Source organism: Balearica regulorum, chromosome 1 (genome assembly GCF_011004875.1).
Source record: "Balearica regulorum gibbericeps isolate bBalReg1 chromosome 1, bBalReg1.pri, whole genome shotgun sequence".
NCBI classification, from domain to species: Eukaryota; Metazoa; Chordata; class Aves; order Gruiformes; family Gruidae; genus Balearica; species Balearica regulorum.
This window is the reverse complement of record NC_046184.1, coordinates 45,275,254-45,295,194: the sequence shown is the minus strand read 5'-3', so window position 1 is coordinate 45,295,194 and position 19,941 is coordinate 45,275,254. Positions and strand designations below refer to the sequence as shown.

The following is a 19,941-nucleotide window of genomic DNA, read 5'->3' as shown; positions in this document are numbered from 1 at the left end:
TTTGGCTCTTTTAACCCATGCATTGTGCTGAAAGACCAACCTTTGGAAACAAACTCTGGCATGGCACTATACTTTCTTTGCGCTTGTTTTTAAAATGTCCGTGTTGGCAGCTCTTCTCAGCTATTTGCCTTCTACCATTGTGGTGGGTTGACCCTGGCTGAGGGCCAGGTGCCCACCAGAGCTGCTCTATCACTCCCCTCCTTCATTAGATGGGGATAAAAAGTCCAACGAAAAGCTCATGGGTCAAGGTAAGGACAGGGAGAGATCATTCACTAATTATCATCACGAGCAAACCAGACCGAACTTAGAGAGGGAATTCATCTAATTTATTACCAAGCAAAACAGAGTAGAGGAATGAGAAATAAAATCAACTCTTAAAACACCTCCCCCACCCCTCCCATCTTCCTGGGCTCAACTTCGCTCCCGGCTTCAACCTCCGCCCCCCTCAGCGGCACAGGGGGACGGGGAATGGGGGTTACGGTCAGTTCATCACACGGTGTTTCTGCCGCTTCTTCATCCTCAGGGGGAGGACTCCTCTCATCCTTCCCCTGCTCCAGAATGGGGTCCCTCTCATGGGAGACAGTCCTTCATGAACTTCTCCAACGTGAGTCTCCTCCACGGGCTACAGTCCTTCACGAACTGCTCCAGTGTGGGTCTGTCCCATGGGGTGCAGACCTTCAGGAGCAAACTGCTCCAGCATGGGTCCCCCACGGGGTCACAAGTCCTGCCAGCAAACCTGCTCTGGCGTGGGCTCCTCTCTCCACGGATCCACAGGTCCTGCCAGGAGCTTGCTCCAGCACGGGCTTCCCACGGGCCACAGCCTCCTTCAGGTGTCTCCACCTGCTCCGGTGTGGGGTCCTCCAAGGGCTGCAGGTGGAATCTCTACACCCCCTCATCCTCCCTCCATGGGCTGCAAGCCTGCTTCACCATGGTCTTCCCCACGGGCTGCAGGGGGATCTCTGCTCCGGCGCCTGGAGCACCTCCTCCCCCTCCTTCTTCACTGACCTTGGTGTCTGCAGATGTTCTTACATCTTCTCACTCCTCTCTCTGGCTGCAAAAGCTCTCTCTAACTGTTTTTTTTCTCTTTCTTAAATATGTTATCACAGAGGCACTGATTGGCTTGGCCTTGGCCAGCGGCGGGTCCATCTTGGAGCTGGCTGGCATTGGCTCTGTCAGACACAGGGGAAGCTTCTAGCAGCTTCTCACAGAAGCTACCCCCGTAACCCCCCCACTACCAAAACCTTGCCACGCAAACCCAACACAACCATACACGTGCATCCTCTGTGTATTTACATTTTCCACAATACAGTGTCAGGAACGAGCGAAATAAACCTACTGTGAAGCCACCAGAGCAGCAAGTGTCACTAAGCCTGAGCTCGCTGCTGGCCGTGGCTCCCTGCCTCTCCAGCACCTTTCTGAAGCAGATGAAGTGACTTCAGCCTTCTGAAGCAACAGGGTCAACCCTTCATGGATGAAACTCTTTTTGGTATGTGGAAGAAATCTAAACAAATATTTCTTGCAAGAACGAATTTTGTGTGGTTGATACCTGCAGATCATCCTCAAACTGGGATGAACTTAATTTCAAATGAACACTCTGAAAACCCCGCCTTTAAATCGTTTTCTGGTACTCATTTATTCTTCCTCTAAGAACCCCCACCCGCGTCCCGTCTCCACATCCCTTTTCCACCCGCCCCCCCCGGCCCTCGCGGGCCAGCACTGACGGGCGAGGAGGGCGGCAGGACGGGGATGAAGGGGCGTCTCCGGGGGCGGCAGCCACCGCCCCAGCGCCCGGCGCAGGTGACGTTTGGCGGCTGGGGCGCCGCAGTCCCCCGGCCCCTCCGCGGGGCCGGCTTTGCGGGGCTGGCTTGAGGCGCCCGCCGGCCTCCCTCCCGCCGGGGAGGTCCCTCGCGGAGCCGGGCGGGTGGGGAGCGGTGAGGGCGCCCAACGGACAGGCACGCGCCCATCCTCCGCCCTTTCTAACGGCCGGAGAGGAGCGGTGGCGCTGAGGAAAGGGGAAGATTAGGATCTGGTTAGGATCGCGCTCTAGTGTCCCTTTTTTTCCCATTCCCCCCCCCCCCCCTTTTTTTTTTAAAGGACGTGAGGGAATTAGCGCCGCGCGAGCCGCGAAGCAGCAGTAGCAGCTGCATCTGGGGAGCCGTGTGCGTGAGGCAAGGGGAGCAGACGTGATTACTTCAGAATTTATTTAAGGACTGGTGGAAACCACTGCAGCGGCTTCCAGGGGAAGTCCCCGCCGACGAGGAGCGCGCCGAGCCCAGCAGCGCCCGTAGCCGCTCCCTCCGTCACCACACCCGCCTCTGCCTCGCCCGCTGCCGCCCTCCTCGGGCCCCCGGCGCTGCCGCACGGCCAGGCTTCGGACGCGGGGAGGGGGCGCTTGCCCACGGCAAGGGTTTCCAAATGCGTAATATTAATTACACGCCTGGACTATTCAGATTATAGTAAATTTTACCACTGCTTTGTCATGGTCGGATTATAGCAGATGATACGTTTTATTACACTAAAAATCCGATTAGATGAGATGTACTGGCGTTTGCGTGAACTCGTTTAAATTCCAGAATACGGCAGTTTAGAGCTCTCATATCCCTTTCAAGACAGGCATCACCGAGTAGTTAGCCCAGACTAGGGCAGTACAGCACCCGGCAGCCGACAGGGACGGCAGCGGCCGGCCCTTCCTCGGAGGGGAACCGCTGGCGGAGCCCCGGGCGTAGCCGGTTCTGCCTCGCAGGGCGGAGGCGTCCGGGACGCGCGCGCTAGTGCGCGGTGTGCGGCGCGGCGCACGTGCGGTGGGTGACCTGCCGGGGTTCTCCCAGCTCCCATTGCCGTGGCTCCGTGGCCACGGTTCCCGCTTTGTGCCGCTGAGATCAGGCTCTATACGGTGCCTGCCAGGCAGCGATGAGCTGCGGGCAGAGGATTTCTTTCTGTAAAGCAGGAAACCGCGTTTGCTTTTGATCAGGCAGGGGGTCGTGCGTGCGTGTGGACTTCAGTCACTCACAGAGGCATAATTAGCCTGAGAGGTATTGAAGAGCCAGAGAAGCCAGATATCGCTCGGTTACGTTTAACAAAAGATGAGAAATAAAGATGCTTTCGCCCTGGCCCCTCCCCCTGTAATCGCTTGCCTCCAGCTGCAAAGATGCTGTTGCTCTAAAGGGGCTGCTGGAGCTTTAAGAGCCGCTCCCCCCCCTCCTGCTCCCGACAATGGTCTGAGCCGAGCTCTGCTTCCCAAAGCAAAATTTGTAATATGCCATTTTTCCCATGGATGCTTCTCCTCTTGGCTGCTGACGAAGTGACCGAAGAAAATGCTGAGGTGCCAAGCAGCCAGTCTTGCCGGAGGACGGGTGCGGGGGCTTGGGGTTCCTCGGAGCAACGCCTATGTCACCATTGCTAGGAAGATGGTCCAGGAGTGCGCGGCTGTGTGAGTCCCCGCTCGAAGCCGGTGGAGACTGCGGTTGTTATTGATCAAGTGAAATAGCAGACGCCGAAATAAAAGCCATTAGGTACTGAACCTTCTATTTCTGAGTTAGACATTCCCTCCTGAGCCCCGATACCCTCCAGGAGGTGAGGTGCAAATGCAAAATCTTGCTGTCTACCTCTTGCTGTAGTACTTACTTGTGTGGTATTATTTAAATGCATTTCTGTAATGGGAGTTGGGGAATTTCAGACTAAAAACTTCTTCTTTTTTTTTTTTTTGGTTTTTTTTTTTTTGGTGTGGCTGAGGGAGATAGGAGGCTGGAGGGATGACATAAAGAACAAATAGTTGGAATGAGTCCTTTTTTTAAGGTACTGTGTTGATCACCCCTCCTGTGTGGAAGGAGTGCAGGATGCTTCTGTTAAAGGTGATATCATAGTTTAGTGGAGACTGGCAGGTAAGGAGTTAACTAGGAGGAGGAATATGCATGTAATGCAACTCAGACAATAGGAAGGATTTTCCTTATGGAATTACACTGTGCTGCCTAAGAGCGATCTTGCTCAGAACACCTGAAAAGACGTAATTGCAGTAAGAACTGGTTTTATCAGTCACTATATCTATTTAACGATTTGAAAAAAAAATAGCTTGTAAATGCAAAATACCCAGAATGATCCAATGAAATGAGTTTTCAAGCTGATGTCACTGTGGACAGGCTAGAATGTATGGTAGTTAGATTTCTACTTCTTTTTCCCGCAGCAAAATTAGAAGTAACTTGAAATGACTCCTCAACCTTGGTGTGCAAATCAAACATCAGAAAGCAAGCTTTTAAAACCAGTTATGGACAGAAAGGTGAGGGAATAAAATTAGATTCACATCTAAGGTGGTAGCCTTCAAGGTGAGCAAAATGAATGCTTGTCTAAGAGCCTTTGTCAGGCAGAAGCCAAATTCCTTCTTCTCATTCTCGAGCTTGCCCAAGTGAAAGAAGTCCAGCTGGTAAATTATTCCCAGGCTACATGAGATTTCAGAGGTGCTTGTTACAGCATTCATTTTAGAAAAATTAGTAATTCCAAGACTCTTGGGCAATCGAGAGAACAGATGTCAAATAGGGTGGGGCCCGGTGAGAAGAAAGATGACTACTTTTTTATTTTCTACCTTTATAGCGTATGGACAACAGAAATTTCAAGTAGTTTGAGAAAAAGTCAGTATTGAGGATGCACTTTCACAACTGGTCCATACATGATTATCAGCATCTGTAGATAGAAGATATATAGGAGAATTGCTATCAATTTAGTTTTTAATGGAGTAGCTCCTGAAAAGGAGCTTTATATAACTCTTAACAAGAGTGGGCTGTACTGTTTGTTTCAATTTTTGTCCATTCGCTCATCTGGAGGTCTAAACTGAGCTGCAGAATTCCTAATTGAGCTAATATTGAGTTCACTCTTGATGGAGACACAATGCGGCTAACACTAAAGATCTGCTGTGACATTTTTTCGTACATGTGAAACATCTTTAATGCAATGACAATGAACCATGTTCTTTCCCCCTCTCATAGAACAGAGCACTTTAAACAATCGTTGCTTTTTGCCAGTTAAATGTTGTGTGTTTAGAAGGGAAACCTGTTCATGATTTCTCGTAATATTGTGGGCGATGGTCACATAACATCCAGCGTGCTCCCTGGTGATGTATAACATATATTTGTGATTTTTATGCTCCTGTTTGGAGGTACTAGAATGACAGGAGGTTTATGGCTTGCCTATGTTAGTGACTTTTCCATCCATCTACACTGATCCAAACCCAGTGAAGTCCATGATAGAATTTCCATGAATTTAAGCTGTTGTTGGGTTATGCTCCATGCAGATGATTGGAGAAAAGACTGAACTAGGAACCAATCAACCTGGAACAGACTTTGCAGTAGATGGTGTAGTAGATACACAATGAGCAAGGAAGAGAATGTATTTAGAGAACTTTAATGTTCTGCTTCACAGGCTGCCATTGTGTATGGCTATGATACCTGAGCACTTCAGGTCTAGAACTACTATTAAAATAAGTTCTTAGGCTTTGTTTCAAATGAGAATTGAAATTACATTGCCTAAAAGTCTTTATCTAGGGAGCATGTATGTCCTACGTGGATTTTAAGGGAAGCAGTAATTTGTCAGTATCCTGCTCCTCCTTCAGAACCTCTCAGAAGGTTTGGGATAGTTGTAAGGTGCTACACAAGTTCAGTATTGCAATCCTTGAGAGTCTTGGGCACTTGGCGTACTCCCTGAGCAAGGGAATTGTAAAATCTGCTCTGTGGCTCCTGATGAATCTAAGAATCAGTGTTTGTGTATTAACAGTAAAATGCTGGTGACTTAAAGTAAATGCATATTGCATTGAGGGATTGCTTTTCTTACATTCAGAATACCAGATAAAGTGATAAAGTTTTTATTGCAGAGATACTAAGTTCAGTATCAATGGAGTTTCTGCTTTTCTTTTTAAAGAAACACATTTTAAAAGTCTTATTTTTGTTGACTAAGATCAGTCAAGCATAGCTTTAATTAAGTTGTAGTACTACAGGGCAAGTCAGCCTTTTTCTGGCAAAGGAACAGAAAATTTCTTTTTTTTTTCCTTTGAGTAAAGAAGTGTAGAATGCACGTTTAGGTATTAATGGAGCATATGTCACCTTGTTAAACCCCTTCCCTCCACTCCTTCCCTCTCCTTCGCAGTCCTGGCTGTATGGGAAGTATTGCAATGAATAGTGTACGTGGGGGCTTATTCTGTTATTCTGTTTTCATGGGCCTCTGTGGTCTTGAAGATACAGGACAGGGGTGTTTAATCCACCGCTTGCAGTTCATAACACGCGCTGAAAGAAATTCCACCTCCCTCAATGTTCTTTCTTGGATGTTCCCTCATAATAACTCAGTGGGCCTTCAGTCATATCCTGACAGAGCAAGATAGCTGCCACTTAGTAGTGGGTTGCTGCTACTGTAATTATCTGGCCTGTTCCTCACCTGCTCCTGAGGAACAGGATGGTTAATGAAGGTCTTAATTATCTTTTCCCTCTCCTGTTCCATTCCTCCCCCAAATCCTTTTCTGACTCAGTTTTCTGGGGGCAACAGCCTGCAGTTCTTCTCCAGTAGCACAAAGAGCAGCATGGACTTGCTAGGTGCATGGTTGGGCACCACTGGTATAATTAAATAGGATTTGAGGTATCAAATTAGGAAACCAAGTTGGATGCCTGACGTAGTCCTTCTTCATCTTTTTCTCCTTTCTTCATGTGACCAGAGTCTTGGTACCAAAATTCTTAGTAAATTATTTCAGTGGGAATTTACTCAGACTCTGCAAAGCTGACTCCTGATAGCTGGTTACAGATTCTGAGTTATTCCATTCAACACCATGTATCGTTCTTTTGAGAGGAAAGCAAGTCTGTGTTTCTTGGTTCTTCGGTTTGTTTATGGGTTTGTTTGCTTGTGTGGTTTTTTGAGAGAATGGTGTTGCGAAAGCTTTTTATTTTTTCCTGATGAGAATATGATGTATTCATATTTTTATTTCTTACTAATGGCGTAGTCAGAAACTTCCTAAATGTACCAAGCACATCATGCCTTTATGTATATTGTAAACATTAACTTGATAATAGATTATGACCTTGTATAGGAACAACTTCAATGTTGGAATTTTTGGGAAAACTATTTATATTTACTGTTTCTTCTCTTGTGATTCTAGAAGGAGCATATACCATTTAACTACTGTCACACTGTAGTTCCCCTGCTAAGCTAGGCTTCAACAATTTTTAATTCTTTATTCTAAAAATATTTTTTTGTTCTTTGCTTTACTGTGATTCATGGTGTGGGTTACAAAATGTAAAGCATTAAAATCTTTCTTCAAACCTTTCTTTTGTTTAAAACATTTGAAAGATAAGTAAAGCCAGAAAATAAGCAAGGCCATACAAGTAAAGTTACAAGAATTTTCAAACTTTCAAATTTAAAATGTTCTGAGACATGGCATTTTGTCATCCAGTTTAATATTTTCTGGGTTTTTTTTTTTTTTTTGTCATGTGAATATTTTCTGGCAAAGAGTAATTGCCTACATTTCCAAAAATAAGCACAGATTTTTGTTTACAATTTGGATGCCTGAATGCATGTGTTCATTTCCCATTATCATGTGGTTGTGTTTTCAGATTTCTCTGCTTTGTGGGTTTTTTGGGCTGTTTATTTTCTTTTTTGAAACATCACTCAGACTTGTGCAAAGCATTTGACACTATCCTGCATGACATCTGTGCCTCTAAATGGGAGAGAGATGGATTTGATGGATGAACCACTCAATGGATAAAGAATTGGCTGGATGGTTGCACTCAAAGAGTTGCAGTCAACAGCTCAATGTCCAAGTGGAGATCAGTGATGAGTGGCATTCCTTAGGGGTCCGTATTGGGAATGGCACTGTTTAACATCTTTGTCAGCCACATGGACAGTGGGATTCAGTGCACTCTCAGCCAGTTTGCCGATGACACCAAACTGTGTGGTGCAGTTGACCTGCTGGAGGCACATGGAAAATGAGGAGGTGATTGGCGACAGCCAACATGGCTTCACTAAGGGCAAATCATGCCTGACAAACTTGGTGGCCTTCTATGATGGGATTGCAGCGTTGGTGGACAAGGGAAGGGCAACTGATGTCATCTACCTGGACTTGTGCAAGGCATTTGACACTGTCCCACACGACATCCTTGTCTCTGAATTGGAGAGACATGGATTCGATGGATGGACCACTCAGTGGAGAAGGAATTGGCTGAATGGTCACATCAAAGAGTTGCGGTCAACGGCTTGATGTCCAAGTGGAGAACAGTGACGAGTGGTGTTCCTAAAGGGGTCGGTACTAGGACCGGCACTGTTCAACATCTTTGTCAGCGACATGGACAGTGGGATCGAGTGCACCCTCAGCAAGTTTGCCGACGACCACAAGCTGTGTGGTGTGGTCGACATGCTGGAGGGAAGGGATGCCATCCATAGGGACCTGGACAGGCTGGAGAGGTGGGCCCGTGCGAACCACATGAAGTTCAACAAGACCAAATGCAAGGTCCTGCACGTGGGTCGGCGCAATCCCAAGCACGACTATAGGCTGGGCGAGGAATGGATTGAAAGCAGCCCCGAGGAGAAGGACTTGGGGGTATTGATTGATGAGGAGCTCAACATGAGCCGGCAGTGTGCGCTTGCAACCCAGAAAGCCAACCATGTCCTGGGCTGCATCAAAAGAAGTGTGACCAGCAGGTCGAGGAAGGTGATCCTGCCCCTCTGCTCTCGTGAGACCCCACCTGGAGTACTGCGTCCAGCTCTGGGGGCCCCAGTACAGGAGAGACATGGAGCTGTTGGAGCGAGTCCAGAGGAGGGCCACGAAGCTGATCAGAGGGATGGAGCACCTCTCCTATGAGGACAGGCTGAGAGAGTTGGGATTGTTCAGCCTGGAGAAAAGGCAGCTCCGGGGAGATCTAAGTGCAGCTTACCAGTACCTGAAGGGGCCTACAGGAAAGATGGTGAGGGACTGTTTATCAGGGAGTGTAGTGACAGGACAAGGGGTAATGGTTTTAAGCTGAAGGAGGGTAGATTTAGATTAGATGTTAGAAAGAAATTCTTTACTGTGAGGGTGGTGAGGCACTGGAACAGGTTGCCCAGAGGGGTTGTGGGTGCCCCCTCCCTGGAAGTGTTTAAGGCCACGTTGGATGGGGCTTTGGGCAACGTGGTCTAGTGGAGGGTGTCCCTGCCCACAGCAGGGGGGGTTGGAACTAGATGATCTTTAAGGTCCCTTCCAACCCAAACCATTTTATGATTCTATGATTCTATGATTTATATACTGCAATTTTGGTTATATCTCATCACATGACCTGAAAATTGTAAGAGAAGTTACTTTTCCATTTAAAATTGTGGCAATGCAATTCAAGTTTTTTGATGTAAGCTTCAGAGAAGGGATTCTGATGCTTCATGCACGTTTTCTTTGCTCATCCCTCCTTTATATTTACTGTCAGCTCTGAAATCTTTTTCCCTAATAGGACTCATTGAAGATATGTAACTGTTATTGCCTTGTAGTAGTTGGTAGGTATGTATTGGAATGGAATGGAAAGGACTACTACCCTGGGATAACAAAAATCTTTAACATCAAGAAGATTGATTCATGTGTATATAGTGAAATGTATCTGAGATGTATAAAAATTTCTGTAACCTTGGATCAGCCACAAAATGCATATGGCATGGTAGGTCTAAAATGTAATAGAAATGGGCCTGCCAATAGCCTTATTCTGAGCCTTTAAGAACTGCAGCATTGAATGTGGCTGTGTCTCCCACAGAAATACAGTTGAAAAAGGCATGTATTTTTCACAGAATGAATGACTAATTTTGGTTATTTTACTAAAGAGATCTCTTTAATGGTTGAAGTCCTTCCTTTATGAAATATATTTTAGTTTAACACAGATTTATGGTCTGTGATTAGTGTGTCAAGAGTACGTAGTTACAGTGATTCCTTCCGATTTCAGAGTATGAAATATTTCAGTTGATTATATTATGAAACCAGAGTAAAAATTGTTGGGGTTTTGGTGGTTTTTAATCACCAAAATTAGGTTTAAAATTCAAAGTTACATAGAAGGAAAATCAGAAGTTGCTTTCTTTCCCCATTGGAAATTTATAACTAAAATTACTCAGGGTGTGAGCACATCAGCAGTCAGACCTAACTTTTCATAGCTATACTATTTTTATTTTATGTTTCAGTGTGAATCCCTCAGTTGTTTCCATCAGCATTGTGTTGGCTTAGATCTCTATGATGTGTGCGAACAAACTTCCTTTCAGCTATAATTAGACTGGAAGCTTGGTCTTAACTCTAATGTCCTGACCCCATGTGTGAACCACATCATCATGTGGTTAACCAAGGGTTGTCTAATACATGCACACCATCAGAAGGCTCTGGAAACTTCACGAACTCTTGTAACTCCTTGATGTGATTCACTTGCTATATAAAGAACCAAATGCGTATGTGTTGTCCTATTTGTCCTCAGCTGACAATCTTCTACTGCTAAATTGTGATCCGTCTGTTTGCTGACACTTCTTCCTCTAGTTACTTTCGTTGGTTTGAAGTCCTTCTCTGCTTTACCTGCCTTAGCTTTTGTTGCAGCCCCTCTTGAACATCCATTTTTTCCTCTCCTTTTTTTTCTTCCTTTTAAAATTCTTCAAATATTCTTAGTATTTTTATTTCTTCCTGCTGTCAAGCAGAAAATTCATAAAGGATGCAGTAAGGTCCTGGGGAAGTGGCTTTATTCTTGAGCATGTGCTGGAAGAAGGCCAGCATTTCTTGGGAACAGTGTTAAATGGTGATAGCCTCAGGACATTGTAAGCATCCCATTTGCTGGCAGGTGTAAGAGTGATATATGCCAGAAAAAGAAAAGAGAAAGAATGCTTTTCTAAAGGCAAGAAGACACAAATCATAGTAAATCAGAACAGCATATATATCTTTCAAGAAGAGCTACAAGAAATCTTTATTTGGGAACCCCACAATAAACCTGCAGTTGTTTGAAATTTTGTTCCTTTTTTTGGGTTGATGACCCAGGAACATCCTGAGAAGCTGGGTTCCCTTCACAGTTGTTCCAGGGTCCTCCTACAAAAGAACATGCAAGAACATGGCCCAGGATTCCCCTTTCCCCCACTCCTCCCTGCTGCAAGTATCAGTGCATCCCTTTCTGGCATGCCCTACCAGCACTTCTGATCCAGCCCAGGTTAGCATACTGCTTTTCCATGTTTGTCTCTAAGCTGAGGATGGGGAAAGGGAGAGGATCCATGTGGTTCCAATGGAATAGTGACATTGATCTCCAAACTGCTGGAAAGCAATGTATATCACCAGTCTGACTGCAAAATCAACTGTACTGATTCTGTACAGATTCCCCTGAGGCTGTGAGCTGTGGGACAAAACTTCCAAATAGCAGCTGCCTATATCAGGGACTGCCCACCTGTTCTCTGCCTCCTCTGCGGTCTTACTCATACCCCACATTTGTTACTTGTGCCATGTCAGGATAACATAGCCCAGGCTTTCAAAATTGTATCACTCTCACTGCCACCGCGTGTGAGCAGTGGTAGTGTATGCTGTGCCATTCAGATCATAACTTGATCTGCATGTGCAGGACATTGGAGGTAATTTCTTGAATGCTGAAGGTTCACCGGTGAGAATCCCCTGGGTCAGGAAGTGTGCCCCATGAGATGTTGATGATCATGAGGCAGGAAAGGTTCAGTGACAATCCAAATTGGTTTTTTGGGTCTTGAAGAATGGGCATGTAGAGACCTTGGTCTCTGGCCACCTGCTGCATACTGAAAAGTTGTGATTAAACTGACCAAGTGGCAGATGGCCTTGGATGTTTTAGTTATCCCTTTGCTCACTGTGAACTTGACCATCCCAAACTGGTTAGCCGCAGGTGGGATCTGGATGGGGACACTCCACAGAGTGATTGTAACTTTCCCAGTGAAATGTACTCCCACAACATTGTGAAAGGGTTGTGGAGGTGAGACAGTGGCTCCTCCCTGCTGCTAGTCCCACATCTCAAGATATCTGTGAATAGTGGACAAAGCAGTTCCATCAGCATGAACTTCCCAAAAGCTGTTCTGCCTCTGCAGGGAAATTGAAGTGTAGGGGATGGGTACTAGTTTATTCAAACTGTCCTTCTGCTGGTGCAGCTGCAGAGTTTAGTCACTCTATGGTGCCCCACAGTACATGCTGTCCGTACTCAGAAGAGGAAATGGTAGGTTAGTTAGCCATGAAGGTTGGTTAGTAATGATGCAAATATGTTTAAACTTTAAGTTTTTTATGGTGATGGAGGCACTGATGTATTAACATCATCTCAATATGAAAGGACATTGTGGTGCTTCTAAGTGGAGTGTATAGTTTACGAGAGGCAAAGGTTTCTGGAATAGTGTATTTGGTCTGTCAGAGATGGAGTTAATTCTCCTCACAGCAGCCCTCATAGTGCTGTGCTGTGTATCGGTAGCTAGCAAGGTGTTGCTAACACACCAGTGTTTTGGCTGCTACTGAGCAGTGCCAGCACACATCAAGGCTGTCTCTCAAACATTTTTTCCCCCTCCCCTCAGCAGCAGGCTGGGGGTGGGCAAGATCTTGGGAGAGGACAAAGACAGGGCAGCTGACTCAAACTGACCAAAGGGGTATTCCATATGGTATGATGTCTGCTCAGCAATAAGAAGCTGAGAGATAGCGGGAGGAATGGGGTGGGGGCATTTGGGTTTTTTTACTTTTACTTGGGTTTGACTTCTGGAGTAACTGGTATGCATACTGAAGCCCTGCTTCCCAGGAAGTGGCTGGACATCGCCTGCTGATGGGAAGTAGAGAATAATCTTTTCCTTTTTGCTTTGCTTCTACGCATGGCCTTTTGCTTTTGCTACATTAAATTGCCTTTATCTTGACCCACAAGTTTGGAGTTGTTTTTTCCATCTTATTTTTCTCCCCTCCCTGCCTTGCTGCAGGTTGGTGGACATCTGCTGTCCAGCCGAGGTTAAACCACCACAAATAGAAAGTTTTGAACGTCATGAGTAATGGAGATATGCAGCATCAAATCAGATAATCCTGAGTAAATATACCTGACCTAAATATATTGGAGATGTGAGGAACTTTTCAGTGTCTATCACTTCAAGCTATTAACTGCTTCTCTCGCACCTAATAATTACTGAGTGGATAATAGCCACAGACAACCTTTACCTTGCCTTCAATCCAGACACCTTAAAACCAGGATGTAGACCTACCTGAAACCTCAGTAATGACACCATTGCCTATGAAAGCTATGCAGTAGTAGCTGATAATTCATCCTGAAATACCAATGTTTGGTGCCAATTTTGCTAGTTATCACGTCTGCTGAAAAAGTGGAAATTAAGAATACTAAATGCTGCATGAACATTCAGAATATGATCAAGGCCAGTTAATCTTAGCGAAGCTATGTCATTTTCCCAGCAAATCTTAGCAGCAAGCAGTGTTACACAAAGATTGCTTGTGACTTAGTGATGGTAGGAGGAGTTGGTTTTAATGAACTAAGTACCAGTGTCTTAGCTCTTTTGTTCCCTGGTGTATGGTCCATCTTTAAGTTATATTCTGTAACAGCTAGATCTTCTATTTCTTATAAATTCCACTTTCACAAGTTTCATTTTCCTACTTTGGAAAGCAGACCAGATTTCAGAGTATGTAGAGCTAATCAATCATAGTATTGAGACCGAAATGGTGAGAATGTTGCATGATGGCACACTTAACAGCAGAAATGTGTCAACCACATCTATTGTAGACAAAGTTCATGTCCAGAACGTCCACAGCGAACTCCTAGGTAAAATATTTTAACTCCCAGTAGTTGAACCAAAAGCACCTTGATCCCATTTGCTGAGATAAAAGGCTTCCAATAGTTACTACAATAGGAGAATTTCCAGAAATTAACCCTTAATTATGTATCAAGGTATGTTTGCTGTAATTCTTCAGTCATACTAGAAAAACAATTTCTGATTTTTGGATGATTTTCATTGGGTGGATACCATCTATTATTAACACAGTCTTTTTTTTTAAAAAAAAAAAATCTGACCTTTAGACCTGTCATATTTTGGGGTTTTATTTTCTTTCTTTTTTTTTATTTTTTCCCCCCATCCACTGAACCTAGTATCTCATAGCATAAACTTCTTCCTATACAGAAAATGAGGTTTTGAGATTTACATAAGAAGCTTTATAATTGAGGAATGGTACTAGGTGATATTTGCTCTGCTCAGGACTGTTTTTAGGAAAAAAACAATGCTAATTCTGACCCTGGTAATTCAATTTGCACAAGGTATCATAGGGAAGGTAATTAGCAGAGAGTTTCAGGTTCTTGATCTCTTAGTGAACGAGCTCACTGGAGAATAATTTCCCCTGAGGGTGGGAATAACTAGATAGAAAAATAGATGAATCTGGCATTGTTAAGGCAGTATGGTACTGGATCAATGGTTAGCCTGAGCTGTACTGTAGAAATGCCTAGAGCAGGACAAAATCTGGCAATTAATGGCAGCTATTGGCATCAATACCAGCAATTCAACAATGACATGAAGTAAGAGAGGGGAGAAAATCAACAATAAAGGAGACTACAATTGCAGGGGAAGTATCTTCTGTCATTTTAAGAGAGCATTATTTACAAAAGTATTAATAATTTAAAATATTATGTTACCCTCCATCTCCTTCCAGTCATTCTTCTCTCACACATTCAAAGTCTTTGCTGTGTGGAATTAGTCACTGTATTTAATCCCTGTCTATCGACCATCTGATTAACATTGAAAGCACAAAGTTGAAAGAGGGAACAATGCAATAATCTACTAACTGTGTCTATGTGGCAGAGTTAATTCCTCTTATGAAATCCCCTCAAGTGTTTTTCTACTGAAGAGATTTTCCTTGATTTGTGTTTTTTTAAAGAAATGATGTGTGAAGTGATGCCAACGATAAACGAGGACACCCCGATGAGTCAACGGGGGTCCCAAAGCAGCGGCTCAGACTCAGATTCTCACTTTGAGCAGCTGATGGTGAACATGCTGGATGAAAGGGACCGTCTCCTTGATACTCTTCGGGAGACACAGGAAAGCTTGTCACTTGCACAGCAACGCCTACAGGATGTCATCTACGACAGAGACTCCCTCCAGCGACAGCTTAACTCAGCACTGCCTCAGGTATGTAGTTTATAAACTTTTTTTTTAGATTCACCAATTTTCTGCTTAATGCCACTTACTTTAACCCTAATCAGTATTTATTCCTTGAGGCCCAAATTCTGCTCCCGTTGAGGTTGGCTGCAGAACTCCTATCAATTTAATAGTACCTGGTTTGACCTCTTTGAGACCTGTCTTCAAAGAGTAGGAGTAATGCTGCTGTCTTCAAGGAGGGCAAGATGAAGGCCTGTAGCTACTGGTTCTTTTGGCTGTTGCTCCAGCATTTACAACAGGTGAGGGATCATTTAAATTAAAGATCTAATGGTGGGAATGAAGAAAAAGAATGAGGATGTTTCCTATAGACTATTCCAGATAAGAGTTTCTAAATAGTGTTACAACAAATAGAACTAGCTTATGTAGGTTAAATAATGAACTACACACAAAACCAAAACCAATTGATATTTTAATATTTTTATTATTTTTTTAAATAATTATATAAATTTCATTATATAAAATTACTTTGGTCTGCTTTTAGGAACTGAAGAATCATTACTTCAGTTAAAATAATTATATGATATTATATTTCAAAAGTATATATCAATATAACATTATTTTTCAATATATTAGAATTAAAAGCAAAGAAACATCTTAGTTCAGTCTGTCTATCTGGCCAGATATTTGAAAAACACCATGAGTAAAAAGGCAGTTGTTCTTGATGTTACTTTCTTTGCATCTCCCAACTGTCACTTGCAAGAGAATTTGATTGTAAGCGTGAGTGCCTGGGCATACTTGCCTCGGCAAAGTTGTATACCTGTTAGACAGTGGCTAGAGAGGAAGGGAAACAGATTCAACTGTGATTGGAAGAAGGAAGTGGTAAAGATGAATCAAATCAGTGAGAAAGTTCTTGAAGACAGGAAAGGAAAAAGGCACCCACTGGAGTAGGGAACAGAAGCAGTTGCGTAAGGGCTAACCCCAGCAGGTTATCTTGGGATAGGGTTGAAAAATAGAGAGATACTGTAATCATTTGATGAATAGCATTAGCAACTTCAGCATTAGCTCCAGGCAATAAGAATGACTACACTTGGCTTAGGTCAAACAAAAGGCAGTAGCAATGATCTTGATATACAGTAAAATCAAGGGAGCTTTTTTGTTTTCCTCCAGTTTGTGGGCAGTTGAGCTTCTTTTCCACTGGTGTCCCTTCATAGAACAGCGTAAAAGAATAAACAAAAGGCAGCATAGATCCTTTATTCAAAGATTTATTGCTAGAAATCTGAAGAGAGGAGGTTCTGCATCTGTAAACCCCCATTCAGTGTGCCGCTTAGTACAGAGGCACTCTCCACTCAGCCCATAGTGAGATACTTCCATTAAGCACTAGCAGGTGTCTAAGCCTTAATGTTTCTGTCTCTCACATAAGGAAAACTCCTGCTAAAATGTAGGACACTAGCTAAGGAGAATAATATTCAGCATAAATGTGATATGGAGCCTAAAAGAAACAGAAATTCTAAGGAACTGGATCATGATATGATTTTAATCTTTATTTCTTCTAGTAAATGTTGGTGTTGCACGTTTTTGAGCGATAGCTGTACACTCCCTAAAAGTAATTGATCTGTCAGGTGAAGACTTTGCACTACCATGTACCATTAAGAATGCATATTTCACGTAGCATTCATACATATGTCTAAGTAGAGATGTGTTGTTTCCCATATGACAAACTGTGTGACATACTGCTTACACTTTAAAGCAGAAACAGATTTTTTTCCCATCAATTAGGTTGTCTAGATCTTCATGTAAGTAATTCAATTCTGTAGAAATCTGTTTCTATAACTACAGAACACTGGCCTAATAATACAACATTCTAGTAATACAGCCTTCCAAGAAAATAACTTCCATATGACTGCCATACTGTTTAGCTTCCTTTCTGGACTTGAGATATTCTATGTAGTACTTTTATCATTTTCTTATTTGTTTATGGTTTTATGAATGGCAAGCTTGCATTGCTAGCTGAGTGACATAGCCCTATGACAAAATGCTACTCAGCACTTTCATCGTGGAGAGGAAGAATTTTATGTTCACTTGATTTAAGAGAAGAATACATAAATATATAACTATACGATGATTATTATTTAGTTATAATGTGCCATCTAAGAGTCTTCATTATCAGCATATATTTCTTTTAGCTCTTGATTTCTTGAGTGGTTTTCAAAATTAAATTATTTCTTAGGATTTACATAGTGCTTTGCATGTAGAAAGTGTGTATTGACACATTTTTGTTAGGACGCTTTTTGTTTATTGTCTTCAACAGTTAAAAATATGATCTGGAAAAATCATTGCACTTTTCATAAATAAAATTTGAACAAAAAGAACGTGCATGAAAACTGGCGTAATGAATGAGCCATTGAAAAATCTTATCTGATTTGAAATAGGAAATAATTAATAACTTTAAATATGAAGCTTGAGATATTAATTAATGCTGTTACAGCTACAGCTGTTAATGCTGTAGCCAAAATGCGAAGTATGACTGTAGATGGCTCTAAGTTTTTATACTGAGCTATACTGCAACAGAACAATGTACAGTTACCTATGTCTTTCAAATTTGAATTAGAGAAATATAGTTGTCTTGTTAATTGCTATCATTGAAGTAATTTTTATTTCCATTAGATTAGCAGTCTTACCTTTATGAACATCTATGTCTAATTGAACAGCTATGTTTAAGGAAGGAGGAGAAAAGTGAGCAGGCAATTGCAGACCAGTTAGACTCAATGTAATAACAGATAAGACTTTAAAATTTATTTTAGAGGAAAAATTAATAAGTTGTCAAAAAGTTAACTTAAAAATATGACAACGGTTTACCAAAATTATCTTTGTACAGAATAACTCAACATCAGTGGAATTGTTAGACTAGGGAGCTATGATATCCCTAAAATAGATATCTTTTGAAGTGACCCCTTTTAAATTACTAGTAGATGTGAAGTGACTAAGAAAAAGCAAGATAATTAGTAAGGAAAGTAATAAAAGAGACAGAGGAAAAATTTTCACTTACAGTAGAAATTGACAGGGCAGAAGGAGGCTAGTAGTAGTTGATGAAGAATGTGTTTTGGGACCAATTTTTATTAATCTGAGCACAAGAAGGAGCATGCTAGTGGAAATTTTAGATGACACAAAACTGAGTTGAACAGTCAACTAAGGGAATGAATATGATATTATGCAAGAACAAGAGCAAGAGGGGTGGCATGATACTGCATGGTACAAAGATGAGGACCCTATATCTAACAGTTAATAACAAAAAATTATGTTCTGACCTTTTGGGTAGCAGTAGTAGAGAGGGAAAATGTATGTTATAGAACAGTTGCAGGCAGCCACTGGGAGGGGGTTGTGAAAAAGGGCAAATCTAATTCTGAAATGTGTTATGTAAGAGATTTATATTAGAAATAGATAAGTATTAATACAGTTAAACCAAGGGGTGCTTTGAAACTTATTGTCTGGGTTTTGGCTCAGTAGTGATTGAGAGTCAACCTCAAGTTGGAAGAGATTCAGAAAAAGACTGCTAAAGCAAAGAGGCAATAACACCTTCTGCATGAAGATGTTTTTCTGGGGAAAACTGAGTTGAGACGGAATATGAGTTATTTCATAAATTTTCTTAGAGAGGCAGGAAGATGGAGCGACTAGGTAAAGAGGAAAGTAATGGTTTAAGCCAAAAATAATGTTGATGGAGGAAATAATGAATATGAGGTACCATGAATAAAGATAGGTCATTCATCAGAAGAATTTCATTCCTGAATTATCAAGGAATGACATTCAGAATCCATTTTTCTTAGACAAAGATGGGGTAAAAACCCCAAACTGCTTTCAAGATTAAGCTGGTGTTAAAGACATTATATATCGTAGTACCTTTGGTTAACCTCTGAACTTGACCCAGAACGCCTGTTCCTGTTCCTTATTTCAGACTTTAGTGTGGAGAGATTCCACTTTGTGTGGGATCATTCACACAAAGAATGAAACATGAGTCTGAATATTTTTACAAAATCTATTAGAATTACGTGATAGTACAGTTAAGTTGAGAAGTGTTCTGTGCATAATAGGTTTTCTAATATTTAGAATCTAGTTCCCAAGTGGTCTTGTTTATTCTTCCCAGAGCTGCCTGTTGACAGTGAAAGCCTCTAAGGAAAGTGTATTTGGGTCTGCACTGCATGTTCCCTTATGACAAGAATTTATTGTATTTAGGTCATGACTCTTGTGTCCAGCAAAAAAAATAGTAATTGCTAAATACAATAAAACTCTACTGTAATGGGCAAGCATACTTAACATTATGTTTTTATTTTATCGGAGTAAAATTTAAGTCTTTTTCTGTAGCATAGAAGAGTGCTCTACTAAAAAGGTTAGTATCTGTAGTTAGGAACTGTAACTCCTGTTTTGAATGCTAGAAAGAGGAAAATGTTCAGTTACAACTTTCTCAAGCAAATTTCACCATAATCTTCTCTAAGCTAAATTGTCTAGAAAATGTCACCTATATTAGTTGGCTTGTAAACAAACATTGAAAAAATAAGACTTAAAATGAATCATAAGTCATAAGAGTTATAATAATTACAAATGTGCTCTGATGAACAATGCTGAACTAGGCTTGTTTTGTGGGTGTTTTATTGTTTCTTTTAGTCTTTCAAAAATAAGTTTCAAGGTGTGGAAGATACTGCAGTATTATTTATACGTTCATAGGTCATCACTCTGTAGTCAAATATGTATACTTTGTTTATTAATAATGTACATGCTCAGTGATTTGCATCAAAATTAATCTAATATTCACAGAATCACAGAACAGTTGAGGTTGGAAGGGACCTGTGGAGGTCACCTTGTTCAACCCTTCTGCTCCAG

General features: G+C 42.3%; 1 protein-coding gene across 5 annotated transcripts in view; it reads left to right on the top strand.

Moving 5' to 3' along the window:
* The first annotated feature begins 2,826 nt into the window (after positions 1 to 2,826).
* PPFIA2 (PPFI scaffold protein A2) overlaps positions 2,827 to 19,941 on the top strand; it is a 355,092-nt gene continuing 337,977 nt past the window's right edge. For 2 of the 5 annotated variants that reach the window (XM_075747755.1, XM_075747763.1), the window contains exons 1-2: positions 2,827 to 3,512; positions 14,849 to 15,099. In XM_075747755.1, coding sequence (XP_075603870.1) covers positions 14,851 to 15,099 — 249 coding nt within the window. In that variant the 5' untranslated portion in view covers positions 2,827 to 3,512; positions 14,849 to 14,850. The remainder of the gene's footprint in view (positions 3,513 to 14,848; positions 15,100 to 19,941) is intronic. The other 3 variants (XM_075747806.1, XM_075747796.1, XM_075747771.1) reach the window with 2 other exon arrangements.